The 27058-nt window shown below is 53.9% G+C and overlaps 10 protein-coding genes across 10 annotated transcripts; 5 read left to right on the top strand and 5 right to left on the bottom strand.

Annotated features, from left to right (window-relative positions):
• Positions 1–2306: 2306 nt before the first annotated feature.
• Positions 2307–4307, top strand: CORC01_07077 (SART-1 family protein; the record flags this gene model as incomplete). Its single annotated transcript, XM_022618715.1, has 2 exons — positions 2307–3120; positions 3178–4307. 2 exons carry the CDS (start codon positions 2307–2309, stop codon positions 4305–4307), a joined length of 1944 nt encoding a protein of 647 aa, XP_022474815.1.
• Positions 4308–4620: 313 nt separating this feature from the next.
• Positions 4621–5232, bottom strand: CORC01_07076 (uncharacterized protein; the record flags this gene model as incomplete). The annotated part of the gene is made up of 1 exon (XM_022618714.1): positions 4621–5232. One exon carries the CDS (start codon positions 5230–5232, stop codon positions 4621–4623), a length of 612 nt encoding a protein of 203 aa, XP_022474814.1.
• Positions 5233–6502: 1270 nt separating this feature from the next.
• On the top strand, positions 6503–6823 carry CORC01_07075 (uncharacterized protein; the record flags this gene model as incomplete). Its single annotated transcript, XM_022618713.1, has 1 exon — positions 6503–6823. One exon carries the CDS (start codon positions 6503–6505, stop codon positions 6821–6823), a length of 321 nt encoding a protein of 106 aa, XP_022474813.1.
• Positions 6824–6999: 176 nt separating this feature from the next.
• Positions 7000–7212, bottom strand: CORC01_07074 (uncharacterized protein; the record flags this gene model as incomplete). Its single annotated transcript, XM_022618712.1, has 1 exon — positions 7000–7212. The coding sequence occupies one exon, from the start codon at positions 7210–7212 to the stop codon at positions 7000–7002; it is 213 nt and encodes a 70-aa protein (XP_022474812.1).
• Positions 7213–8168: 956 nt separating this feature from the next.
• CORC01_07073 (uncharacterized protein) lies at positions 8169–10936 on the bottom strand (the record flags this gene model as incomplete). The annotated part of the gene is made up of 3 exons (XM_022618711.1): positions 8169–9001; positions 9090–10052; positions 10174–10936. 3 exons carry the CDS (start codon positions 10934–10936, stop codon positions 8169–8171), a joined length of 2559 nt encoding a protein of 852 aa, XP_022474811.1.
• A 1015-nt stretch (positions 10937–11951) lies between these two features.
• Positions 11952–13119, top strand: CORC01_07072 (ornithine carbamoyltransferase; the record flags this gene model as incomplete). The annotated part of the gene is made up of 3 exons (XM_022618710.1): positions 11952–12281; positions 12335–13025; positions 13079–13119. The coding sequence occupies 3 exons, from the start codon at positions 11952–11954 to the stop codon at positions 13117–13119; spliced, it is 1062 nt and encodes a 353-aa protein (XP_022474810.1).
• Positions 13120–13289: 170 nt separating this feature from the next.
• CORC01_07071 (acetolactate synthase) lies at positions 13290–14301 on the bottom strand (the record flags this gene model as incomplete). Its single annotated transcript, XM_022618709.1, has 2 exons — positions 13290–13470; positions 13526–14301. The coding sequence occupies 2 exons, from the start codon at positions 14299–14301 to the stop codon at positions 13290–13292; spliced, it is 957 nt and encodes a 318-aa protein (XP_022474809.1).
• Positions 14302–15635: 1334 nt separating this feature from the next.
• Positions 15636–17642, top strand: CORC01_07070 (KH domain-containing protein; the record flags this gene model as incomplete). Its single annotated transcript, XM_022618708.1, has 8 exons — positions 15636–15837; positions 15891–16123; positions 16300–16321; positions 16379–16431; positions 16483–16647; positions 16694–16902; positions 16956–17562; positions 17619–17642. 8 exons carry the CDS (start codon positions 15636–15638, stop codon positions 17640–17642), a joined length of 1515 nt encoding a protein of 504 aa, XP_022474808.1.
• A 2149-nt stretch (positions 17643–19791) lies between these two features.
• On the top strand, positions 19792–20956 carry CORC01_07069 (uncharacterized protein; the record flags this gene model as incomplete). The annotated part of the gene is made up of 2 exons (XM_022618707.1): positions 19792–19862; positions 19981–20956. 2 exons carry the CDS (start codon positions 19792–19794, stop codon positions 20954–20956), a joined length of 1047 nt encoding a protein of 348 aa, XP_022474807.1.
• Positions 20957–22692: 1736 nt separating this feature from the next.
• CORC01_07068 (uncharacterized protein) lies at positions 22693–22896 on the bottom strand (the record flags this gene model as incomplete). Its single annotated transcript, XM_022618706.1, has 1 exon — positions 22693–22896. The coding sequence occupies one exon, from the start codon at positions 22894–22896 to the stop codon at positions 22693–22695; it is 204 nt and encodes a 67-aa protein (XP_022474806.1).
• Positions 22897–27058: the final 4162 nt, after the last annotated feature.

Below are 27058 nucleotides of genomic sequence, written 5' to 3'. Positions count from 1 at the left end.
TTTATACTTCTTCGAGAGGCACGAAGAAGGGGTAGGGTAGGGTAAGTGTTTAGGGTGGGTTGCTCTGATGTGCCTCGAAGGCCCGAATGCTGGAGTATCACCGAGCTGTCAAGCTGGCTTGCATTAGTCCCACGAACACCCAAGATGCCCCTCGTCACGAGCTAGAAGCTGGGCTTATGGCGGCACAACGGCGAGAGAACTCTGGACGAACCGTTTAACACCCCTTTCAAGCCCCCCAGTCCTAGAGCAATAGCCCAAGTTTCCACCTTTCGTCGGCGTCGCTCTCAACTCGTTCAAATTTTTTCTGTTAATAGTATCAGTGCCTGTGACTGGCAACTGCAAGGGCTCCAGCAGTGCCTTGAGAGAAGGGTAACACCGATCCCAGCTCAAACGATGCCGTGCAGGCCGCACGTGGGTAAGTTTGGTTGTATGACCAGAAGGTCACTTCAGCTAGGTGGCAAGGATAGAGACAGGGGTCGGGTGATGTCGTCGGCAAGCAGATCAGACAACCTTGTCGTTCGGTCCTTTCCGCCAGGGACTATGGGGTGTTATTGGTGGCTGTGATGAAGGGGCTCATCAGGGTTGGGGTAGAGTGGTGGAGGAGGCGGACGAGAAGGACGAGGTTTAAGCGTTCCCCGCACACTCCGTCCCGAGGCTTAGGCTTGATCGAACGACCAAGACATGGCTGGCGCTGCTGATGACCTTCAAGCATATTGAAGTGGGCACGGCCTTTGTCTCGAGGAACTACACTAATAGGATTCGGACGAACGGGGTGGAAAGAGGGCGAAGTTCCGTGTTATTTGACAAGAGACGCGAGCAGCAGGTGTTGTTGTTCCATCCGAGCCAGCTTCATGTCTCGTCAGCTTCTAGAGGGTTGGCCTCCGATGCTTCCTCACCATCGGCGCTTGCTGGTGGTGTGATGCCATCAAGTCGACATCATCAAGGCGGAAACTCCTTCTTCCCAAGGCCGAAATGTCCTTTCTACAGCTTGTTCATTTGCTGCCGTGCAGTAGCGTCGACCAAGCTGTGTGATGTGTGACGAAGTCATGGCGGAGTCTCCTGTTGATATCGGGCCGGACGACAGAGAGTTACCTTGGCCATGCCAATAGCTACCCCAGATCACACGGCTGCACCCCGCACCGGCCATCCTACATGTTGGCCCCGTTGACACGGCCCGCCGGGATATCCAGAACGGGGACTCTGCGCCGCAACCGACAAACTCTGACGGCATCTAGAAGCGTTAGGGTGGGCAGCCAGATGCAGGAGTAATATGCATCGTCGAGTGGTGCAGGCCTGAGATGACAGTGCCAGGCACGGGATGCGCCGAGAAAGAGCCCGTGGAGAAACATGCAGCTCATCCATGGAATTTTCTTGATGAATTTCACAAGCCTCCTTAGGTAACGATATCATCACAAGTGGTACCTCAGATGCGCAGACGAGCTGACCAGAAATCGGTTTCACACGGCCCGGCGGCCGAAAGCTGTTTTGCGACTTGGTTGCCAATTTCAGGCAAGTGCGGATTTCGAAGCTTGAAGCTGCCTGCCGCGCAACAGCAGCGGGGCAACAACGAGGACAGACTGAAGCTGCCACTTCTACGCGTTCACCACGAATAAAATTCTTCAGCAGACTTACGGACAGAATTAAATACAAGTTCCCCAGAATAGTTTGTGGGCAAGTCATGGTTTTCCCTAACCTCATAGATCGACGATCTCGGAAAAAGGGGTAGGAATATGACGTCCCCAGTGCAAGATTACACCACGCTCAAGCTTTTGACGGCGAACATGGCTGCCTCAAGACCGGTCACTCTTGAACCTGTCGATCGGAAGATTGACATCATGAATTTGATGGCTCCTTGGACGATCGAGCTGCCACAGAACTCGACCCTGAACTCCCGCAGGAGCAGAGGAATTCTGGGCACAGGCCCGTGTTTGTTGAAGAAAGAAAAGGAAAAGAGAAGAGAATTTTCGTAAGGCTGCGCTATGTAGTAAAAATCGGAGACCCACCCTCGCTTAGCTAAGCCTGGGTCGTTGGTGGGGAACAACCCTGACACGGCTGGCTGGATGCCTGCCTGCCTGGCAAAGTGCTGGTGAGCCGCATGCTTTTCCAGGTTGGCCACGAAGTTCGACGTCTCTGCTATCGGCATCGCAACCAGCAACTCCAGCCTTGCTACGCCATAGCACTTTAGTCTTCCGCAGCCCTCGAGTCGCCATTGCGTCACCCACCGAAAACCCGTTACTTTTTACAAAGCGCTAACGACCAGACGCTTCGATCACCAGGAATTGTTCACTTCCCATATTACCGCCAAGATGGACGCCGCGACAATCGAAGAGACGAATCGCATTCGCGTTTCGCTGGGCATGAAGCCTTTGCCGGTTCCTGGCGCCGCCCCAGCCGAATCGCAACGCGATGACTCAGCTTCAGAAGAGGAGGATGCGTCTGCCACACTTGAAGGACGTCAGGCGCAAGCATACGACAACTATCAAAAGGTGCGCGACGCCGAGGCTGCAAAGCGCAAACGAGAAGAGCGAGCTGCCGCCGTAAAGAAGGAAAGAGAGGCAGCGCAGCGCAATGCAACCTTGGAGGGGAAGGGTCTTGGCGAAGCCGACGAGAACGAGATGGACGCAAAGGCGTGGTTGAAAGCGCAAAAGAAGCGGCAAAAGACCATCGAGAAGGCCAGAAAGTTGGAAGAGGAACAGGCAGCGGCTGAAGCAGCTGCGCTCGCAGCAGTCGAGTACACCTCTAAAGACCTTGCCGGTGTCAAGGTTGCACACGAATTGGACAACTTTCTCGATGGCGACGAACAGATTTTGACCTTGAAGGACTCTACCATCGACCAAAATGAGGAAGAGGGCGACGAGCTTGAGAACATGGACGTCAAAGCTAGAGAGCAACTGCAAGAAAGGCTAGATTTGAAGAAGAAGAAGCCAGCATACGACGTCTTTGCTGCAGCGGATGAAGATGGCGAGCGTGGCATCTTGGCTCAGTACGACGAAGAGATTTACGGCAAGAAGAGCAAAAAGTTCACCTTGGATGGATCTGGTGCGATTGCAGAGCTGGGAGATATCCTCGGGGCACCAGAGAAGGCGAAAAAGCTGCAGAACATTGACCTAGATGTCATGCGTACGTACTGCCCAGTCAAATTTGGTCATGATGGGATGTCACTAACTCTGAAAACAGAAGATGCCCCTACATCGGATTACCTCGACGTTTCAGAGATCAAGGTGAAGAAGCCCAAGAAGAAGAAGAACAAGTCAACAAGGCAGAAGCCTGTAGATGAGGATGACATTTTCCCCCTTGATACAACACCAGCAGATGATGGCATGATGGACGTGGACTCTGGTGCGGCTATCAGCAAAAGGAAACGTAAAGTGGAGGACGACAACTTTGTTGATGACGACGATTTGCAGGCTTCCTTGGCCATCCAGCGTAAGAGCGCATTAAAGAGGCGGAAGAAGAACCGGCCCGAGGACATCGCTCGGCAACTCAAAGAACAGGCGGATGAGCCGGACATTGAGGCTCTCAATGGTGGCGTGGTCATTGATGAGATATCCGAGTTTGTGTCCAATTTGAAGAAGCCAGAGGAGGAAGACGAGCGCAAAACAAAGAGGCCAAAGTCCACGTCAGTAGAGCCTGTAACGGCTATGGAAGCTGATCTGGACGACGAAGATCACCCGATGGGTGGCGACGACGTCTATGATGTCTCCGAGGACAGAGCTAGAGAGACGTCTACAGAGATTGCAGCAACGGGAGTCGATGAGGAGAGGACACTCAACACCGGTATGGGCTCAGCCCTGGCCCTGCTCAGGGAACGTGGTCTTATCAAAGACTCTCATGGCGCAGAGCGAAACATGAGCGAACGCCAGAAGGCCGAATTCTTGGCAGAGAAGAGACGTCTGGAGAGGGAGCAGGAAGACCGCGCCAAATACCAGCGTGAACGCGACAGGAACAGCGGACGACTAGATTCCATGTCCGTGAGGGACAGAGAGGAGCGCGCACGACAGGCGAACGCCCATCGCGAACTGCAGCAATCGCGTGTTGTCGACGAGCTCTTCAAGAAACACTACAAGCCCAATGTGGAGCTCAAGTACGTGGACGACCACGGCAGGTCTCTCGACCAGAAGGAGGCCTTTAAGCACATGAGTCACCAGTTCCACGGCAAGGGCAGCGGCAAGGGCAAGACCGACAAGCTGCTGAAGAAGATTGAGGAGGAGAAGCGACGCGAGGCCAAGCCGACGTTTGACGCGAGCGAGAACGCAAACGTGGGCTCATCATCGGCGAAGCGGCAGGCCGGTGTTCGATTACAATAAAAAGGCTAATCGAGTGGTGTCGGGACTATGGACCAGGAAAAAGGTGCAGACCCTTTAATATGTACAATCCAAATTCAAGTTTATTCCCTGCTGACATAACGCTCAACTCTTCAGACGCCCCGGTTGGTTTGCTGACACTTTCTTTGTGATACCCCTTCCTTCCGATAGCCAGAAGTACAGAGTTGTACACTCTAGTATCTCTTGTGTGCTATTCTCTTGCCTCAGAGCAGGGCAGAGACCACACCTCTTCTTTGACCATGGATGGCCTGGGCCAAGTGGCTCGGTTCTCCTATACCGACCAATTCGTTGGCTATCATGATGGGCCTAGCAGACTCTCCCAGCTCCAGCGCGGCTCGCGGGTCATTTCGTTTCTGGGTCTTGCTTGTGTGACAGGTGACTCGCCGAGGCTCTCATACTCCCTCTGAGCCTCGTCAATCATTCTGAATATGTCGTCCATATTAATCGCCGACGTCGTCCGCCTCGGCGGCATGGCAAGCTCGGGCGGCAGGCCGCTGCTCTCAATGGCATCCGTGACCTCCAGCATGAGATCCTCCATCAGCGGCGAGACGATTGGTGAGAAATCGGCCGAGAACTCGGACGAGGTGAAGGATAGCGGGCTATCCGGCTTGCTGCTGCTCTGGCTCGGCTGCCGTTTCAGAGGCGTGACGTTCCGACTTGTCGACGCCGAAGCCGTCGGCGTCACGTCGGTGCTGTGCGTCCGGCACCGTTGTTGTAAGCGGGCCCGTCTCTGGTCCCGCCGTGTCCTGATGATGTCCCGGACGGCGTTGCCGTGGAACTCGCAGTCTGCCGCCGCTGGTGAGCCGCGGAAGCAGTCTTTGCGGCCGCAGATGCCGTGTGTAAAGACGTCTGGGTGCGTGACTCTGAAGTTGAGCAGACCTGGTCTGCCTGCGCCCGTACTGGTCATGCTGGGCTATGTGTGGTGGTGCGTGGATGAGTCTTTGTGAAGGAATGAGAGAGAGCTTGTGAGGAGCTTGCTGCTATGAGATGATCAGGCCCAGCATAAATGTAGGCCAAGAGATGGATGCGCTAGATGAAGGTGAGTAAATGGAGCTTAGATAGGTAGCTAAAGATGGAGAAGACCATGATATTTACCTCTTTAAGCTTAAGGGAAAAGCCTCGGCGCCCACGTTTTCCTCCTCGTTGTATCTCCACGTTCAGCTAGTCGTAAAAGCCAACTTTCCGCCCGCTCGAGTGAGTCGAGTCGATCCCGTCTTTGAGAGCTTCTTCGGCACTTGAGCCCAAACCTTTGGGTCTTCCTTTACTTATTGCCCTTTTACCCGTGTAAGGTACGCACGCGAAAGGCAAGGCGCTACGGCGCTTTCTTGCTGGGAGGAGAAAAAAAATCCCCCTCTCGATGGCGAAGCCCCCGACTAATTCTGGAAACGGTATGCTTGGGACAAAGGCCGATCTGCCATGTGGAGTCGGCTTTATATTTTCTTATCCTTTTTCAGTTCAGGCGGAGCTCTCTGGACAGGCGAGGCATAGAGAAGGTAGAGTAAAGCCCGTAGATCAGGTACTACACGTGCGCAGCGATCTTTCGAGGTCCGGAAGTTTGAGCGCTTGCTCTTTCAGTCTGATGTTGGAAAAATGGTGAAAGGAATGACAGGGCAGAAGAAGCAAAGAAGGAGTAGAAGAAGAAATAGGACAATCGAGGACTATCTGCTGTACGCCTCTTCTCCCTCTCTTCGCCGTCGCCCGAAAAACGCCCACGTTTCGTGTTGTTTCCTTTCGCAAACTTGAGGATCGCGATGGTGAGGGTTGTTGGTTTTGCTTGCTTACACATACTTTGTGTCTTTCTCGTCCTTTGCCCAGCCAGTCCTCCAATCCTCCCCATGCCCCAGAGGTCTGAGTCTCCCTTTGACGTTCCAATGGCCCAGTGCTTACCCAGGCGACCTTAATCTCCAGGAAACCGTAGCTCCGTCGGAGAATTTGCATGCCAACCGACCCTTCCTTCCCGCTAGTAGTGGTCGTTTCGGTGTCATTTCCCCCTCTCATAATCCCCTTGCAACTTGAGGTGAATCCCCCACGACATACAATCGGATCGATCCTACATGTTTGACGAGCGGGATTGCGACCACACCCGTGTAACACGATTACCTCAAGGCTTACTGAAGTGTGTCAAGGGGCGAATTGAATGTTTAAAAGAATCGCGATCCCCCAAGGTCATCATCGCGATGCGTGTCCTGATCCCCGATAACATCTTGCTTGATCCGTCTGCCCTGCGCCATGCCTCGACATCCATGCCATCCTCATTCCCAAAGATCCTAATCATTACAAAAGCGTCCAAGACGCAACGCCGCGCCGCCGCCGAGGGCGTGCCACATCAGTCCACCCATCAAGAGTCCGGTCTCATGATAGCGGACCTTGCCGTAGGGCATAGTTTTGTAGGGGCGGAGGCGCTTTCCCAATGTTCCAGCAGGCAAGACAAACCAAACAACCGAAAGAAGAAGGAAAAGCGGAAAAAGAGCTCGGCGGGCCGATCTGGCCAAGACTGATAAAGAACCCAAAAAAAAAAAAGAAAAAAAAAAAAAAGAGAAAAAAAAAAAAGGGGGGGGGGGGGGCGCAGGGGGAAAAAAGAAAAAAAAAAAAAAAAAAAAAAAAAAAAAAAAAAAAAAAAGGAAAGAGAAATAGAGGGAAGAGGCCGACGCAAAAGGGCGCAAGTAGACAAATCTCAAGCACCAGCCTCTGGGGGCACCTCCTTGCCCTTGATCACCGCGTCGGCTTCGGCGAGTCGTTCCAAGCCGCCTGCCAGGCCGGACGACCGCCGCGTCACGATCCACCACGTCAGCGTCAGGACCGTGAGCCAAGCTGCGACCCAAGTGATGACTATGCGCGGAGAGCGGCGGCGTCGTGGTGCGTAAGGGGAGAAGTTGAGACTCGGCATCGCGTGCAAGGGGCCCACCGCTATTCGGGTGGTATGGATGTGAGAGATGGATGTTTATCTGGATTTGAGATGAGGCCCCTTTTTTCTGTCATGAATGTTTGGAGTCGTTGACCACGGCTGTGAGGTCTTTCCACAACCTAATAAAAAAAATGGACTATTGCTGATACGAACGCATGTCGAGAATCTGGTGAGATCAATTGACGATTTGATTGCCCTTGTGTAACAAGCTTGAGGTTCAATGAGAGAGGATGGTCCCAGTGAATGGATGTTCAAGCCTGCCCTGGGGTAACAGTGGGTGGGCCCCTTGACGCCAGACATGCCAAGCACAGTTTTGCGCACCGTGTTACACACCGATATCAGACCGGGAAGCCTCTTGCTTCTGGTTTCCAAACTTCTTCTTATCTCCAGGATCCGACAGCATCTCAATAGAATTAGATAGTAATACATCGGAATAAGAAATAGAGATCGTGGAAAGGGACCAAGGACAGGAAGGATGCCACTATTTGCCTCTCACAAGCACCCAAGGATGAAATTGTCAAAGGGATATTTAGGACCAGATCAATTTCTCACTCGGCAATCAATTAATCAAATCTGTCTTTAAAGAATTTAATGCTAGAGCTTTAGAACTCCCTTGCCACTAAATGACCATAAAACGAAGGGAGACAAGAAAAGGAAATTATCTCCATATGCTTCATCACTATGCTTATGAACATCCCATATTCATTAAGTGTGCTCCCTTGATTGTGGGAAATATGTCAAGGGTTTTCCATCAAGACCAAGAGGTGCTCAATTGACCACATGGAGCCTATAGCCAAAGCTATGCTGCTGCTCTATACGTTGGACTAATATACAAGTTCGTGACTTGTGTTTTTTTGTCGCTTTGCGCGTAAGGCGCTGACAGCCGCCTACCAACCTATTAATAACCAATAACCAAGAACGCCAAACCCAATAACCTTTTACAAACGAATGCTTGCGCCTATTCCTTGGCCCTCGTACCAGACCGTATCCTTCCAATTCCCAATCCGCACCGTAACATTTGCACTTGCGTCGAGAGTCAGGACCCCTCCAATCGCCCTCCTCACGGCGTCATAACCCACAGATCCCATAGACCAGTCTACGGGCAGCTTTGGCGTCACAGATGTCCCGGGAGGCGCCGCAAAGGGAAGGTCGTAAACAATACGGCCAACCGGCTCAGTATGGTTGTACAATGCTGTGGCATTGACCCAATCGACATAGATAGTGTTGTACCGTAGCGGAGACACCAGAGTAAACGTCGCTGTAGAAGAAAGCACATGGAAAGTCGCATCTCTGATGAAATGCCCTTTCTTCCCGCCTTCCCCAGGAAGGTCCAACTTCGGAGCGGCGATGCTGATGTTCAGTTTGGATAGCCCCTCGCCAATGAGTGGAGCAGTCGGTATCGTCCCTCGATGAGTCTTGACGTCTATTGTGACGTTACGTCCAGAGAGATATTCTGATATCATATCACTGGCAATCTTGCGGCCAGCTTCGCCCTCAGAGGTCGGATCCCAGTTTGCTCTAACGACCAAGTTCGTGTTGTTGCCCTGAACGACTCTTAAATTCTCCGCAGTAGCACTGCCAAGCACGAACCCGTCTCTGACGATATGTATGTTGACATATGGTATGGAGGCTGTGTACGGTGTGGGGTTTGTGATGTTCACCAGCGCCTCAAGAGTCATCGCAGAGGAGGAGGTACTGATTATCTTCACATCTCCCACTTGCGGGTGGATGCTACCAAAGGTGTCGCCAGGTAGAGCTGCACCAGTGTAAGCTGCCAAGCTCGCTCACTTCCCCTTAGTTATCAGGGACATAAGAAATCAACCCACGATAAGACAAACAGTGCCGGACTTAGTACGGACGTTTTACCGGGATTTTGCCCTCAGCAGGGACATCCTTCAAGACCAAGTTTCCTAGAGCCGTGTTGACTCGGATGTCGACACCGGCCTTGACATCTAACAGAACCTGCTTTCCACCGAAGAGAAGTCTCTGCATAACGTCGGTCAACACGTCGCCGTCGGTAATATTGAGGGGGGCGTCAATGACCCGGGAAGTGATTCTTAGGAGAGGCTCGTGCTTTTCGTCGCCGTCCTCTTTGGTCGAGTTGGCAGACTGCCACCTGTCAAGGTTGAGTTCCCCGAGTTTCTTGTGCTGGTACATGACGTCTGCCGTGGCTCGCAAGTCCGTGACATTGATGTCGAAGTTCATCTCTTTCGGTAGACTAGCGAGGACCTCGACCGTACCCGATACCTTTGGCGATCCATCGGGGTCATCCGGATCCGCCATAGGGTCAGGCAGTTGAAAGTTCACGTCAGTGAGAGAGAAGCTCTTGATAAGGTTGTCAAAACCCTGACCCGGGAAGGGGACAGGAACAGTGATTTCGGACAAGATATCGCCGACCCACTCCGGAGTGTCCGAATCGGGCATTTTCCGGCCACGGACGTAGACAGTGGCGGCCTCGCCATGCATATACTGGTCCAAGAATTTGTCCAGAGGTGACGACTTCGAGTTGGGGCAGACTCGCGTCAAGGACTTTGGAAGCTCCCGGATGATTCCCGAAACATTGACAGTGACATCAGTTCGTGGCTTGATTGAGAGGGGTTTGGTGGTGGCGTCGGCGAGGAGAATGTAGGGATCGAAGGAATTGCAGTTGGGGACAAGAACTTCAAAGCCAAGTTCGGGTACATCTAGGCTGACTGGAAACTCGTTGTAGGCGGTAATAGCAACGTCGGCACCAACCGCGGTTCGCTGACCTTCTGAATCTGGTAAGTCTTGGAAATTGAGGCGCGAGATGTTGTACTTTGGCAGCGTAGGGATTTGGTTCGCTGTACGAGGTATTAGTAAGAAGCTTTGAAGGACATGTTGTGTGATTGAAGCATAATAGTATTTAAAACAAAGCTTTTTTTCCAAAATATAGGGAAGCGAAGGAGCGGTAGAGTGATTGACCTTCAAATACCAAGACCTCGCTCACTGGATGAGTACCAAGTGGGAGGATTCCGGACTTGAGTGGAATATTGGCCTTTCCAAGCACCTTGAGCTGGTCAAGCTTCCCGTCTAGCCATTCGTTGGCAATCTTTCGATATGCTTCGGCGTCGCCAGGCGACAGCTCAGCGATGAAATCGACCGCCGTGGTTTGACCATCGACGATGCTGATAGTGAGTGGCGGCACCACAGCAGTGCCTAGTAAAGCGTCGTCATACTCCGGCAAGAAAACGCCAACCTTCGTCTGCTCCGTTCCCAGCTGCCTCACAATCCAAGTCGCAAACTTTCCGATCCTTCGAGACGTCGTATCTTGCACTCTGGAGCCGTCAAGCTTGAAGTTCGCCTGCACCCGCGCCCGCACACCGTCTGTCGTGATTGATTCCAGGGCCAGATTCGTCGGTTCAATGACCGCAGCTTGCGTCGCATACTCTTGAACCGCCGAGGGCACGAAAAAGCAGCCGGCCATAATACCAAACACGAGCAAGATCAGTACAATAATGGATATCACAGACGCCCATCGTACAGAACTCTTAGTGGTCGTGCTCGGCGGGTTCGAAGCAAGGGAGGCAGCGCGGGACCTCTCAGGGTCGTCTTGCTCGCCATCATATCGGGGAGTCGCAGAAGAGCTGGATAACAGAGGCGCTGACTCGGACAAAGAGGAATCGTCTTCGGCCCTGCCTTTGCCCTTGGACGCCAGGAGTGGCGATCTTTCTTCGTCTTCGGCCATCGCGTATGTAGTATTATCGTGATCACAATTCGTGGTGTGTCGTTGTCGGATCAGAGCACGAGAGAGTCCGTCATCGCCGGTCGGGGAGGCGAACAGTATTGAAACCAGAAGAAGTCGTACAAAAGGAAATCATGCAGAGAGGAAGCGTGCGGGTTTCCGATCGTACCCAGACAACCCAGATAGTCGGGGTGCGGGATTCGTAATGGTGATGATGTCAAATAACTTGGTTCATCCCAGGACGGGCAGTGCAGTTGAAGAGGCCGGGGTGGAGGCCAGCTGAAACCAATGAGACGAGATCTGGTCACCAGGGCCGACTTTCCCACTGAAAGCCCATGTGGATGGCTGGGGATGATCTTCCCACCATTGCCCTCAGTACCTGGCCGGGTGTGCACGGGCCATTCCTTCTCAGGCACACATGCACCATCTCTGCAGTTGCACCAGTGGCACGTCCAGCATTGTCTCTGGCCGTCACTGGGCTGCGGATAGATACTACGTACCTAGTGGAGGGCCCGACTTACCTTAAGGTATGTTGTTGGCATGTTCCGGTTCCGGCGGTTTCAACGGACCGTCTGGGCACCCGAAGTAGGTACCTTATCTACGGATACCTTAGGTGCACAGTGTCAGTGTCTCGCCTGTGCCATCCTCCTGACTTTGCATTTAACGCCCTGCAACGCGCTGTGGCTACAGGGAGGGTTCTATTGGCCGACTCTGAAATTTTCGGTGTAAAGCGGTGTGAAGGACATTGAGTTTGCAGCCCGCAGGAGAGTTTGCGGAGGTCCCAGCCGTTGTTGTCTCTCGTGAAGCCATCCATCCAATCCGCTTGTGACTCAACCAAATCCCAATACTCATCAATTGAACACCACCTTGACTCATTAGCCATTGTCTATCACTGTTCACAATTTTTGAGTAAAGCTTCATCTTTTGAGCCCCCAATTGACTCAAGCCTATCAGCCCAAACTGGTCTACAGCTTCTCAAATTCCACCCTCCACAGTTCGACTAACCAAGGCGCCCACAATGAAGCAAACAGCTTTCCGAGTCAGTCATCAAGCTCTCAACGGCGCTCAGAGCCGCGCCTACTCACATTCTGCCGGCCCGCGCCATCTCATGTCCATTGCGGACCTCAGCCCTGCCGAGTTTGCTACCCTCGTCCGCAATGCTGCGTCAAACAAGACCGCAGTCAAGTCTGGCAATGTTCCCCAGGCGCTCGCGTCGAGCTTGACGGGCAAGACGGTTGCCATGATGTTCAGCAAGCGCAGTACCCGTACTCGTGTGTCGACGGAAGCTGCCGTGGCTCTCATGGGTGGTCACCCTATGTTCCTGGGAAAGGATGACATTCAGCTGGGGGTACGTCGACTGAGGCCCCAATTGTGTAGAGTATCCACGTAACAGCTGTCCAGGTCAACGAGTCTCTGTATGACACCTCCAAGGTCATCTCTTCCATGACCTCCTGCATGGTTGCTCGTGTCGGTCCTCACTCTGACGTCGCTGGGCTGGCCAAGGACTCTAGCGTCCCCGTCATCAACGCACTGTCCGACGACTATCACCCTTTGCAGATTATTGCAGACTTCCTGACTATTCACGAGGCATTCCCTGCCTCTGTCACCTCAGACAAGGCCGACCTGGGCCTGAAAGGAATGAAGGTTGCCTGGATCGGGGACTCCAACAACGTCCTCTTTGACCTGGCCATCGGCTGCGTCAAGATGGGTGTCGACATCTCCGTAGCCTCTCCTGCCGGATACGGCATTCCCGAAGCCATGAAGGCCATCATCAACTCTGCTGCCAAGGGCGTTGCTGCTCCCGGTAAGCTCATTGAGACTACCGTTCCTGAAGACGCCATCAAGAACGCCGACATCCTGGTGACCGATACCTGGGTTTCCATGGGCCAGGAGACCGAGACCCAGAAGCGCCTCAAGGCATTTGCCGGCTACCAGATTACCAACGACCTGGCCAAGCGAGGCGGTGCTAAGGAGGGTTGGAAGTTTATGCACTGCCTGCCTCGTCACCCGGAGGAGGTAGCCGATGAGGTCTTTTACAGCACCCGTTCCTTGGTCTTCCCCGAGGCCGAGAACCGTCTCTGGGCTGCCGTTTGTAAGTTTACTTTGTATTCCTCGGCAGACGTCACGACGCTAACAAGTGAAAAGCTGCCCTCGAGGGCTTCGTTGTGAACAAGGGCAAGATCTAAAGGGACATGTGTCGGCGTTCAAAAAGGCTCACAGCGACAACAAAAGGCGAGGCGTTTCTTTCTTGGCAAAAAAAAAAAAATGGTACAGATTGAATAGCAACTTGGTAGCATTGAAAAAGATGGCAATACCCCTTTTTACCAACGCCGGATATTCTTTGATACAAAACAACTTAACCAGGAGGAAGCTGGCTAGCGTCGACAACCTCATCCGCTTCCTTGATAATCGTCTCCTCGTTGGGTCCGTACAACGGCGAACGGGGCAGGGCCATCAGACCAGTGCGGGCAGACTCGAGGATACCAAACGGTCCAATGAGCTTCAGGAAGGAATCGATTCTGGACGGCTTGGCGGAGCTGCGCGACTGTCAGTACACTCTTTCGGCTTCCGTCGGCTCAGGGTTAGACTCACACTTCCACGATACAGCTGTTGGTGCTGATATCAAGGACCTTTCCTCCGAACTGGTGGGCGAAGTAGGTAATGGACTTCAAATGCTCGTGCTTGTGGCGCAATGCCTGGCTGACAGCCAATTTGCTGGGGTGGAAGTCCTTGGCGACATCCTCAAGGGTCTGCTGCTGCTCTCCTTCGAGCGCATGCTCCTCGATGTCGACGGCCGTCATCTCACGGTGATGAGCGAGCAGCTCCTCAAAGTACTCAGGTCCAAGAATGTTGATCTTGGCCAGCAGAAGCTCGCGCTGAACCAGGGCGGCGTTGGTGTAGTCCAATACGGCCCAGACAGGAACGAGATCCTCCAATTGACGTCTGGCCTGCTCGACGACGCCGTCCTGTCCGGTCAGGACGATGGTCATGCGCGAGAGGTCATCGACCTCGGTGCTGCATACGACGAGTGAGTCGATGTTGAAGCCGCGGGCCGCGAGAATGCCGGAGACGCGGGACAACACACCGGGCTCGTTCTGGACAAGGCAGTTGAGGACGTGACGCTTCGGGGGTTGCGATGACGGGGAGGGCATGTCGTAGAGGATGTTAGAGACGGCAGCCTGGGCGGACCAGGCGGGCGGGCTGTCGCTGACGGGCAGAGGTGCCGAGCGGCGTCGAAGAGCCTTGTAGGCAATAGCAGAGGTCGAGCTGGTCGTCGAGCTCCATCGTGCGGCGGAGAGCGATGTCGCTTGAGCCGGGGCGGCGGCGGCCCGCCAGAGCGAAGTCGAAATTAGTCGGCGAGACGCCATCTTTCCGGTTCAAATTGCGAGAACAAGCCAATTGCTCTCTTTGGACCAGAGGAAAGACGAATCTCAAGAACCTTGAAGTAGTGTGAGCTTTCTAGATTCAATGGCTGGGGGAGATAAGAAAAGCACCTGACTCACCGTCTGTGTCAGTTCCACTGGGAAAATTTGAGGAGATTGGGGGACGATTCTTCGGAGGCAAGTCGGAGGCGCGAAAGCAGGGGAGCTGGCCGTTGGCAGGGGTAGAGGGGCACGGATCAGCTACTGACAAGGGTTTTCCACCGAGCGAGTGGACTACCAACTGACACTGCATCGCGGGGTTGGTCGTCTTGGAGGGTGCGGGGTTACATCCTGCACTGTGTCAGTTGCTGACCTGTCGCAGCATTTCCAAAGTACCTAGTAATCACCATGTAACATGTCTGTGAGGTAGGTAGGATGTGGGATGGAGAGAAGAAGCCATTCATTGGATGCTGCAGGTAGGTAGCCAATGTAAGTCGAAGTGGAGTATATTAAACCCCATGCATAACTTGAGGAAAATACTGAGCTATCAACAACTAAATCGATTGTTACAGGGCAACCGTTCAGATTGTCCAGTCCTCGCACTCGCTCACAAGCTGACAACATCTCCTTAATAGACACGTCCAGGCAACTTGAGACTTGAGTCATGTCAATTAACTTGTAGTTGAAATTTTGCAATACAAAATTATCTGCAACTGTGCCACATTGGAGGCCAGTACAGATGACGTTTGCAATGTTGTTGTCTTAGTTCTCGAGTTAATTGACTTCAGTAACAACCACTCGAATCACAGAGGTCAGGCATCTAGTCAACTGCACTCTAGACTGAGGACATTCAAGAGACCCTAATATGTGATTCCGGCTCCGCAACCCTTGTCATATTCAAAACAATAAGCAAGGGCTAGACCAGTGGAGGCAATTGCAAGTAGGTCTCTGAAAAAGGAACAGGTAGAACGTCAAAGAGTTACCTTACGATGGGCGGCTGCATTCTTCCCGCCGATAATTGCTCCGATGCAACCATGTGGCGGCGGGTGCCGACTAAAAACAGCAGCTACCTACGTCTGACACCTGAGGCGCTAACTTCCAAGTCCTTGATGGGAACGACAAGCCGTCGCGCCGCACGGACCAATCCACTTTATTTTGGTCCAGCCAACTCTCCAAGGCTCCACTTCCAAAGAGCTTCATACCTCGGAAATTTTACATTCCTAATCCTCTGGTTCGCACAAATCGATATCCAGGCGCTTGCGCATTACCTAGACGCACGTCGAAGACGATTTTCAGTAACGAGCGACAGTATTCCAGCATTACTGCATTCAAACGTCGCCATGGATGACACCGAGCGACGCTCCGCCAAGCGCTCGCGCTTCGACCAAACCGAGCCAGAGCCGCGTAAGGCTTCGCGATTCGACCGACGCTCCAGATCGCCGCCGGGAAGACGCTCAGAGCCGGCGAGAGACCGTAGCCCTCTACCCAGTGATCAGGCGACAGAACCGAAGAAGTCGCCCGTGGATGCCGCCGCTGCGGCTGGTATGGGTTGCGCCTCGCTGTTTCTACAGGAAATGTGGCTAACAGACTCTCAGCTGCCGCTGCCGCGCGAATCAATGCGCAACTCCAAGCGAAGAAGGGCATTCAGCACGTCGATGTCCCCCCGATCAAGACCGCCACTCCTCCTGCCGGGGGCGCCCAATCGCCTGATCCGGCCAACACGATCAATGGAGAGATGTACATCGCCGACGGCGACTTTATCAAAGACATTGAAGTGAACGACCTTCGTAACCGATACCTCTTGACCAAGGGGTCGACTCAGAAGATGGTAAATACTCCTGTGCAAAACCACTGATCATACTTCCTTCCCAGGCCTCGCCTCGGGCGTACTCCGCTTTCCTACATATAAACAGATTTGTGTCGAGATCATCCTGCTTACTTGGCACGATAGCTCGCACAGATCACCCCTCTTTGGCACCTGCTGACTCCATTTGCTTGATTTAGATCAAAGAAGAAACTGGTGCTGGTACGAAACACCTCCCATTTTTTACGTCTAATTAGGAACAAAGGTTGACTTTGCAAGATGTTACTACCCGAGGAAACTACTATCCCGACAAGAGCATGGCGACTGCGGCGGTATGTCTACCAAAAATATAATGTCGTAACACTCACTGACACTCTCCTCAGAACCCGCCGTTGTACTTGCACGTCACCAGTACATCGAAGACAGGCCTTGAGCAAGCCGTGGCAAAGATTGAGGAACTCATGAAACAGGAACTTCCTGCGCTGGTAGACGAGCGTCGTTTCCGCCGACGTGACCAGGAGCAGGTTGAGAGAGACGAATATGGCCGAGTAGGTATAAAAATCAGTTGCGTATATTGTGTCTAACATATCGCAGCGCAAATGGCCCGAGGAGAAGATCCCGATTGGTTTGGAGTCAGTCCCTGGGTTCAACCTCCGTGCCCAAGTTGTTGGCCATGGCGGTGCCTACGTCAAGCACATCCAGCAAGAGACTCAGTGCCGCGTTCAAATCAAAGGACGTGGTTCTGGATATCTGGAAGCAGCCACCAATCGCGAGAGCGACGAGGATATGTACCTTCACGTCGCGTAAGTGCTTTACAATCCTATTGACGTTGCGTCTCTATACTGACAATTGACAGCGGCCCTGATCCTAAAATGGTCGAGAAGGCCAAGGAGCTTTGCGAAGATCTGATTGCGAATGTTAAAGAGCAGTACGAGGAGTTCAAGAGTAGACCTCCTCGTAGTTACGGTGACCGCGGTGGCTATGGCGACCGTTCCCGGGGCCACGATGGTGGTCATGGTGGATATGGAGGCCACGGCCACGGCGGTGATCGCGGCGACCGCGGCGACCGTGGCGGCTACAACTCCGGATACGGAGGCCACGGCGGTCATGGTGGCCACGGCGGCTATGGCGGTCAAAACTCCGCGCAGTCAGCAAGCCCTGCTCCTCCCGGCGGTTCTAACAGCCCTGCCGCCGGAGCCGACTACGCCGCCCAGTACGCGCAGTATTATGGCGGTCAGGACCCCTACGCCGCGTATGGCGGCTATGCTGCCTACGTCCAAATGTATCAGCAGTACTATGCTGCTGCGCAAGCACAGCAGCAAGGTTCGCCCGCGCCTCCAGGTGCATCGGCATCCCCTCCGCCTCCGCCTCCCAGCGAGGCCGCTCCTCCCCCACCTCCTCCGAGCTCTGCTCCCCCTCCCCCTCCCTCGGGCGCGCCTCCGGGTACCGGAGGATACGGTGCTGTAAGTGCCACGCCTTCAATGTTGTGTCAAGAGAGTACCGCTAATAAACCCCATAGTTACCACCCCCTCCCGGCCTCTAGAAAAGAGGGACGGGTCTAGTAATGATGGAGAAAATTGCATTGCCACTTAGTGGTGGGAAGAGACATCGGAGTCGCAGCCCACGACTATGCGAGCGCTTTCCCGCAGCAGGCGGTCCCTCAGGTGCTGAAGGAGGCATGGGTGAAGTTGTATATGATTCAAAAGACATAGTAATATGAACACAAAACACCACCCAGGTCGTACAGGTAGCTAAATTCAGGGCCTTGTGATGTAGAGCTCATGGGCATTATAGGCTGCAGCGTAGCACGTATCAATCTTCGCCAAGGTTGGCGTCGAAAGTCAGGGTACCTGCGAGACCTGACCTCGGGGTCAAAGCCCTGCAACTAGGTGTTTATTATTTCCTCCAAGTCTCCTCCGAGTTGCCAGTTGACTAGTGAAGATGTGTTGGGAAAAGTACTTTGTGTTCGGTCCCTTTACCTTAACGAAGAAAGATGGGTACAACGCGGCAAATACATGCTATGAAAAAGAAAAAGTGTCACAGGGTGTTCATCGTTGGGCCCCTCGGTAGGCTTTTCAGCTCGTGGACACACCGAAAATGGGACGAACCTACAGTGGGGAGAGTTCTCAAACATGGACCTACGACTTTGGGATGGTCTGTCTCGTCAATAGGACCATTATCTGGGTAAAAACCCCCGTCATTCTCCGTACTATTGTCTATGTCCTACTGGGATCGGGAATTACGGTCGATACAGGATTACTTGGTTGTGTGACAACGGTATCAGTCGCCGCGACCTCGAGACGTTCCTATGGGACGCCGTCGAGATTATTTCCTCGGCTAAAGTAGCCTCCTTAGGAGTGGTTTAAAACGAAACATCGCCTTGTGTTGCAAACCAGGAAATTCTATCAGGTGTCAAAGGTATAGAGTTCTCCAGGCAGCGATCTTCTTTCTTATTGATCCTTTGATTACTGGTCAGGCTTCCGTATTCTGAGCCTTTCATGGACGCTGAGTCCCGACGTCGCCTCCTGCTGCTTCCCTTCGGCTAATTCTCATCCAATTTTGCTTTGTTTGCTAGTGCCTGAGGGCGAGGAGAATTTATTTGCTTCTGTGGAAAGAAATAGTCTACAATCTGACTGGGAGTAGACAAAGTTAACGTCCAAGGAATACACACGAAGACATCAGCAGCAATGATGCACTCCTCCTTGACATGAAACATTCGAGAAGCCTGCTGTCTTCACCTAACCCGAGAGGGGACCCAGGAAAAGGAAGCTTTTTGTCGAGAGTGCGCGCTAAATTGGAGAGGTACAATCTTGCATGTTTTGAAGTCACGCAATATAAGAATCTAAGCCTCCCGTTGCCTACTACTAATGCTCCCAAACATGAGTTGTAATCATACACACCAGTCGACTTCTACCTGTCAACAACCTAGCATGATATAGAATATATGAAATCATCCTGTTCTCTACAACCTGCTATTCAACGCCACAGCTCCCTTACGAAGCAAGTTTGGCAATCATGATGTCTCCGGGCCAGGAATTTGGATCAGTAGGACCTCGCCGTTTCTTCTGGGGCCGAGATTGCATTCGCAGAGATTCTGGCTTTGGGCGGATCTAAAAATTTGGTAGATATTCTGCGACGTAAATTGGATTATCACCGAGCTCTAGGAAACACGTCTAGCCTTGAAAATATCTAGTCACAGCTGGGAACGAGACTGCTCTTGATCTGGCCTGCACCATGCCACCTTTAATGGACGTCAAGACCATTAGTAAACTAGGTCTCCACAACAAAGTCGTGACTCGCGGACCGGAAACAAAACTTTGCACCGTAGTTCAGCCACAGTGCGCGAATCCGTCCGCCCTCCCGAGGACCTCTAACCCGGAACCCGAGTGGGGCCCGAACATGCGGGGGAGAGCTCCGCCAGCGGCCCCGGGCCTATCCACTTCATCCACCCCAGCAGCTTTGTCTTTCCCACCCTTATCGATAATCACTTCCGGGGACCCACCACAGCTAAGACCCCCAATCGTCATTTCGTCCCACCGGCCCATCTCTCCCACCTCTTCCCATCTTCAATTGTCACGTCCCGTCGTGCTGCATATTTTGTCCGCCAGCAGATCCCGACAACACATCGTATCTCTCAAGGATATTGACAGGTATCCCCCTACCACTTCGACCGGCGAGACGCGTACGCAACAATGAGCCACCAAAGATACCCCTCCCACGACCCTCTAAAGGAGCCTCACTCCGTCTCCTTAAAAGTCCTCAGGTAGAGAGATCCCAACTTACACGCAGCGAACGCCTCACACCCTCGCACATTCCCCCGTCCAACGAGACTAAAGCTGGAGAAACACAAATGTCTAACCCGAAAATCACCAAACCCATAGACTATCCCGCCCATCCCTCGTAATCCAACACCCCATCCGGCCGCCCCTGACGCCCTCAAACCTCCCCGCGGACCCGACCCCGGCCTCCCTCGCCTACGACACCACCGCCTCCACGAACCCCTCCCCCTTCCTCCTGTCGCCAATCCTCAATCTACCCCTGAGCTTCGGCTCCGCCTACGTCGGCGAAGTCTTCAGCTGCACCCTCTGCGCAAACCACGACGTCCCCGAGTCCGCAGCAGTGCCCGGAGGAGGAGGCGGGCCGCTCGGCGCCAGCGCCGGCGCAGCAGCAGCAGCCGCCCCGACGAAGCGCAAAAGCATCCGCGACGTCCGAATCGAAGCGGAAATGAAGACCCCCGGCGCCAACTCGATCCAGAAACTCGACCTCTCCCCGCCAGACTCCGCAGGCAACGGCAACGACGAGGACGACGGCAAGGGCACGGACCTGGAAGCCGGTGAGACCCTCCAGCGCATCGTACACTTTGACCTCAAGGAGGAAGGCAACCACGTTCTCGCCGTGACGGTGAGCTATTACGAGGCCACCGAGACTTCGGGCAAGACGCGCACGTTCCGGAAGCTGTACCAGTTCATCTGCAAGTCCTCGCTCATCGTGCGCACAAAGATTGGCCCGCTCGGCCGCGCGAAACACGGCGGCGGGCGGCGGTGGGTTATGGAGGCGCAGCTCGAGAATTGCTCAGAGGACGTCATACAGCTCGAGAAGGTGGTGCTGGACCTCGCCGACGGTCTGGGCTACACGGACTGTAACTGGGAGACGGGCGGCGGCGGTGCGCGGCCGGTGCTGCACCCGGGAGAGGTCGAGCAGGTGTGCTTCGTGGTGGAGGAGGCGGAGGGGAATAGGGCCCAGCCAGGCGAAGACGGCAGGATCATGTTCGGGGTTCTCGGCATCGGGTGGAGGGGCGAGATGGGGAATAGGGGCTTCCTCTCCACGGGCAAGCTGGGCACGCGACACGTGGCGTGAACGCGACTCCGAGGAAGGGGAGAAGGAAAGCAAAGCAAAGCAAACTCGTAAAAGAGGCGAGGCCAAAACCCGTTGGGGGCGTTCATTGAAGGGGGTTGATCATCCGGCAAGAGAGCCTGGCGGCGGTGACAGCTGAGGGCGCGGCGCAGAGCGCACCAAGTGTCCCCCCCTCCTTCCCCCAGATTCTGGCCAGTGTCAGACCACAATCCCCAGCGTCCGAGTATACACTACGCCTTGAAGCCGTACTGATGCTGGAGATTCCATCACCCATCGGAGACTACTTAAGGAAGCTGGATCCCGCACGGCCGGGCCATTAACCCGCCCGCACGTCTGCGTTTCCGGTGCAAACGACCGCATCACGATACATTGGGCAGTCGACGGAGGGAGATCCTGCATTTCGCAGAGCTGTTACGGGGTGCGCGGGTGGTTGACCTCTCTTGAAGGATAGGGGCGTGCCGGTGCTCAGGACACTGTCCCAGCAGCTGAGACGGCTCGCGGCTATCGTTGGCTATTGTCTAGTCTACTACCTAGTCTACGCCCTCCATATCTCAAGATGTAGCACCTTGGGAGAGGGGGAGCCGTGGTGCGAGTCCCCTTCCAACGCTCGGATGCGCCATTAAACCCGCACCAAAATGTCACATTCAATGTGTTCCTCTCGAATCCCTTGAACATCAACTTTTTCCCTTTCCCATCGTTCTGAGACTACCGCAAGAACGGTCCTTAGCGCCACGGCTAATTCGCCCAAGGATTCGTTTGCCTACCAACTTCAGTCGTTTTCACAAAAGGGCCAGAGGGGCCAAATAAAAGGGGTCGCAGAGGCGACCACGGTCACAGCGCCATTCGTTCCTGCTCGCTTTCATTACGACTTATGACGAAGGGAGCGAGCATCTTTCTGACACTGTTGTGGTACTGCGAGTGACATAGGTGGTCAAGGCCGCATGAGGATATGAGCTGTAGTAATAAAGGGCCTCGCGGCTTTAGTTGCGCTGCTTCTCTGTCGTGTCTCTCGTCAGAAATAGGAACCTGGCTCTGTAGTCTGCAGTCGCATTGCATGAGATCGACAGGTGACTACACTACATTTGAGCAGTTCCCCTTGCCACGGCCCGGCCGCTGTTGAGGATTGATTACGGTTAGCATTTGCCGGAATGAGACGGCCATATTGTTTGGGTAGCTTGCAGCAAAAAAAATTAATTCAAGTAGACGCGTTGGGCTTTGAGTCCCCCCAACCCAACCCGGGGTCTACAAGGAGTGCTCATCAAGTAAGCGGGTTTGGGGACGTAGTTTGATTCTAGTGTCGCAACTGTGTTGAACAACAGCCTCTCAGATGTGGATGAGCCACTGGAACTGCACGACGCAGATTGGAGGGTATTTCTGGACGGCATGGGTGGGCAGATGAAGACATCCAGGATAGACCTGCCAGCCATCCACTGGTACGGGCTCTATGACTGTTTGTCGGCGAGGAGACTCAGGACTTGTGAGCCGGCGAACTTGGCAAGTTGAATGCGAAAGACTACCATCTTCTTGTGCATTCGAATAGCTCTGGATGATCCAAATCCGGGGAGATGATGAGTTGCTATCGCGGACCAGGGGCCAGGGAAGGCAGACAAGGCCGACAGATTCCAGCTAGTCGATTTTTGTGGACTATGAAGTGCCTAGCGCGTGGGTTGAGCTGGTATGTGGGCGAAATCTGAAACAAAGATTTCTTCAGTTCTTTGGCTGGCTGCAGAAATAGGAGTCTACAGTGGCTTTCCTTCCCGTCGAGCCGTCTGCAATCCTAGTAGACCGCTGATGTGTCCATACCAGACCAAACAGTCTCCGAAAATGTCACGATGTGGGCGGGGCCATGGGAAGCAACAATTCGCGGCGTATCCTAGGTTCAAGGATCGAGCATACAGCGACGCAATCGGCTCATTCTGAGAGAAAATCTCGAGAGATGGCATGGGCTTCCTGGGTATGACAAGTGCGTAGGGTGCCATGGGGCATCTGCCGGCGCTGGTGTTTGCTTTTGGCGCCGATGAGAAGTGCTCTCGGGAAGGGGGGATTGGTATGGCGGCCAGTGAGCACTGAGCACCGGCACCGGCACCACCACCACCCACCCACAGACACTTGAAGCTGTGCGCCAATCCTTGTCCGTCATGCTCGACATCTCGGGCCCACGATCGGCTATGGGCCGTGATATCAGGCCTATATGAATGGGATGATCGTTTGCTCTGTGCGCGTGCGTAAAAAGTCGCCGCGCTGGGACTTGGGAGAACCTGTGAGCCGTGTCCTAATCTGGCATTCATCCCAAGGAGCAAGCTGGGGTTTACATGTGTGACGATATATTGTGAGGAATTCCCATGGAAGCTGTTTTGCGTGATGGACGCCGCGGAAAGGCGGAAAGAGATCCATTCAGCGTGAACAAGCCTTGAGCGGATTGCCGTTGACAGGCTCGTCAACAAGCAGGTACGCCGACAGGATGACATTTGGTAGATGCCGACTCGAGGCAAAGTGCATGAGGCGGGCGAGGAATACTCCGGAGTCTGTAGCGAGCATTGGAATGCAGACCGCCTTGGGTGCTTGCTTCTTTGCTGCCCTGCCCTGGCCACGCTGGACGGTTCGTATTCGTCAGAACACCAGACGTGTGGGAATGCGCTTATACACAGTGTATGCTGCAGCCAGCTCCATGGGTTCCGTAGGTAGGAGCCGAAGAAGGGCAACGGGAGTTTATCCACAGCACGAGAGGGTGTGATGCAGAAGTCTGGCAACCCCTGGACAAGGTGCATGGTTGGCTCGTTGACCTGGGGTTGAGTTCACCAGGTTGGCAAAGGCTTCTGTATCCGCACGAAGACTCGCCGCCGTCGCCGTGATGCCGGACGAATAGGTCGTAGTCGAGTGTTTTAGTGTTCGATTTCGTTTTCCGCCATGGCAAGTCGGCACTGGGGCGAGGTATGAATTGAATCGCGATAAGGTAGGGCAGACGGCAGGCCCGGGGACAGGGAAGCTAGACGATGGGCAGAGTCAAGTGGTAGGCAGGCGGCCAAAGAAGGACAATGACGAGGGTCTCGTTACTGTAGACATCCATGAGGATGGGATACGACGGGCAGATGGAGAAGATCCACCAGAGGGAGCATCAGCCAAGGATTGTACATGTGGTAGGTTTATTCCGAGAGAATTTCGGATCTGGTACATAGATTCTTTCATGTCGGGCGGTACGGATATGTGGATGGAGATGCAAACGGGGTTGGGTATGAGCCAAGCGCCGGTCCACGGCATCTCGGGACAGCAGTTTGGTGGTAGGCCCGTAAGGTGAGAAATGGCTGAGTCCATCTCCGCAGATTCTGCGGTTTGGGAGTCCATTTTCTACTTTTCCGAAGTTGTGTGTAGTGGTGCGTGTACTCGCGTGTGTCATGAGAGGAGGAGTTACCAAATGCGCGTGGATGATGGGCGTATCCGTAAGCAATATTGGACGGGTTCAGCAACAGGCGCAGGTGTGGGTAGGTTGGTCCTCGTGGGTGAGCTGCCGCTTACACGTGCGCCGTCAAGGAAACAGGTGTGGGATATCCGTGCTCCGTACCGGTGTATCTGCAGGACGGGGCGCTTTCCAGTTGGGCAGCCCCGAGGTTGCTTTGCAGGTGTCGGTGGCATCGCATACATTGTAGGACCTTCGTCCTGGAAAGCGTCGTGGGCTAGCGCTGGGCCGCTCACAATTCGGATTTCTCCCTTCACTGATGCAGGTATCAATACTTTCCGGACTGATACCGTCACGACTTGCGTAAGAGGCACTTTACCTGAAGGTACATCATGTTGGGCCTTTGGCAGCAGCAGTGAAAAAGCAAGGGAGGGGGAGAGTGAGTTACCCTGGGGATGTTCCCTGATGACATTGGAGCTGAAGGGTAGATCGTCGAGCAATGGGGAGTTGATGTGGATGCTGGCGGAGGAGGAGCACAATGCAGTGCGGTGCATACGCAGTACATTGTAGGTGCTTCGTAGCAAAAGGTGGGCTAAGTACGGATGGGTCATGGTGGGTGGACCCAATCTGAAGTCCACGAAAAGGAATGGAAGTCCAAGGAAGTCCATGGGACTCGGGAGGGCACGAGAAAGGGCCAGTTGATCGACAAGCAGATGCCCGCGACGGTGTTAGTGATCCAGGGGAAAGAAGCCCAGGGCCCTGATTGTCATTGCCTGTTCTGAGGGTACCTACAGTGCTAGGTAGCTAACCATAGGTAAGGTAGTTATGCCGATGTTGCTAGGCTCATGCCTGGAACGCTAGTCCAGGGACCACAAGGGTGGCTTTGGACACTCTTTCCACGCTTCACCGTCTCTGGCCTACCTAGTGTTGTAAGCCTCTCTCTGTAGACTGTAGCCAACGCTTTAGAGCGTCCTATGTGATGGCGTAGAATATACTGCCGACTAGGCAAGGGGTAAGCAGGAGGAGACAGGCATTCTTCAAGAGCTTGGTCATCCTAGACTAAAATTGAGAAGAAGGACGGTTGAAGGAGGGGATGGGGGGCAAGAATGTCGTGGTTGAGGCTAAGGCCAAAGACGGCATCGTTAGATGGTTCTGTTACCGAGTCCAGACCAAGTCGGAGTTGAACAACGGGGCAGGAGAGCACTTGATAGTGATAGGTACATACCTACCTCCTCTCATTTGCCGGACTCACACGAGCAGCTGAAAGAATAGCACGAGACACGGCAGCGGCAATCGAGAGACATTCCTCGATGGGGACTTGGAGCGGCACTGGAGGGTCTTAGTGCATATGGCATTGCTTCTTCCCGCTCTGTGAGATCTCGGTTCCAGGAAAAAGAAAGCGGGACGACAAGTCGGTATGAAACACGTCAGTTCTCCATCAGCCCGGTTCAACAGCTTCTGGTGAATGGACGGGACGGGAGACGGATGCACCAGTCTCGCTTCGTCGACGTTGATCAGAGACAATCTCAACGTGAGGCGAGTCGAGACGGTTGTGATGTAAGTTTCCATTCCAGACGAGGCATCCTCACAATCCATGTGATATCCTGCCTTGCAGATTGCCTGGTCGTGGACGGGCGATAGCAGGCAGTATAGATTGGATATCCCACGTCTCAAATACCAGCCTTACGGCATTAACGTACGCTGGGTAAACGTAAGTAAAGGCGCGGTGCTACGGGAGAGTGTTCATAAGACACTTACTTTTAAGATATACGGTGGTAAGATATAGCCGCAATTGGAGCTCTTGATGTGTCGTGCTCCGGTTCACAGCAGAACAGGCGTCACGTCTCCAATCCCGGCCGAATTAGACCCAATCAACCGACCACAGCGTCTCATTGGGTCCAGTGTTTGTTGTGGTCTTAGGTTGCGGCTTGCCTTTCCCTGTAACAGCTGCATTATGACCCCCCTTGGGTGAAGGACATCCCAGTCCTGGGCGCACACTCTCTCCCCCCCTCTATCTCCCTCTGCTCTCCATTACGGGTCCATTCACCTTAGCCTCAGGTCTCTGCTCGGGTTTCCAGGGCCCTCCCACGCCTCACCTCCTGCTCCTCAGTGATCATCCTGCAACAGACTTCTGTCCTGCCCTTTCCAGGTTGGCTGCCCTTTTCTGCCACCCCAGGGCCCGCTGTTCCCCCCCGGTGTGCACTTGCACCCGCCCGCAACTGGCGCAGAGTGTTCCAATTGCCTGTCCGTCTGCCGCCGCCCCGTGTCGGTCTCCACTCCTTTTCCTCCCACACCACACCACACCACACCACATCTAGTCGTGGACGGGGACAGGCACGCCGGTCACTGGACACCCCCCTTTCCCGCAAACTGCACACCACATACCACCTCCTTCCTCCTTGAACGGGTAGCGCCAACACGCAGCAGCAGCGAATGAAGGCGCCCAAAGGTTGGTGCTTGCCCTCTTTCTCTCTCGCGTCGAGCCCGATCACCATATTAGCTTCCCATTCTGTCCCAAACCGTGCCATGGCTGTTGTTGTTCGTCGTCCGTTGCGCTGACTTAACCTGTGCCTGAGCCCATGCTGCTTTTCACTATTCACACACACACACGCGCGCGCGCGCACAGAAAGTACGGAGTACCTACCTTAGCTTCCATATCTATCATTGCCACTGCATTTAGAAATACACACCTCCGTTAAAACGGGAAAACG

This window comes from Colletotrichum orchidophilum (assembly GCF_001831195.1).
Source record: "Colletotrichum orchidophilum strain IMI 309357 chromosome Unknown Scaffold_55.1, whole genome shotgun sequence".
Lineage (NCBI taxonomy): Eukaryota > Fungi > Ascomycota > Sordariomycetes > Glomerellales > Glomerellaceae > Colletotrichum > Colletotrichum orchidophilum.
The sequence above is the reverse complement of the archived record's forward strand: the minus strand, read 5'-3'. Positions and strand labels throughout refer to the sequence as shown.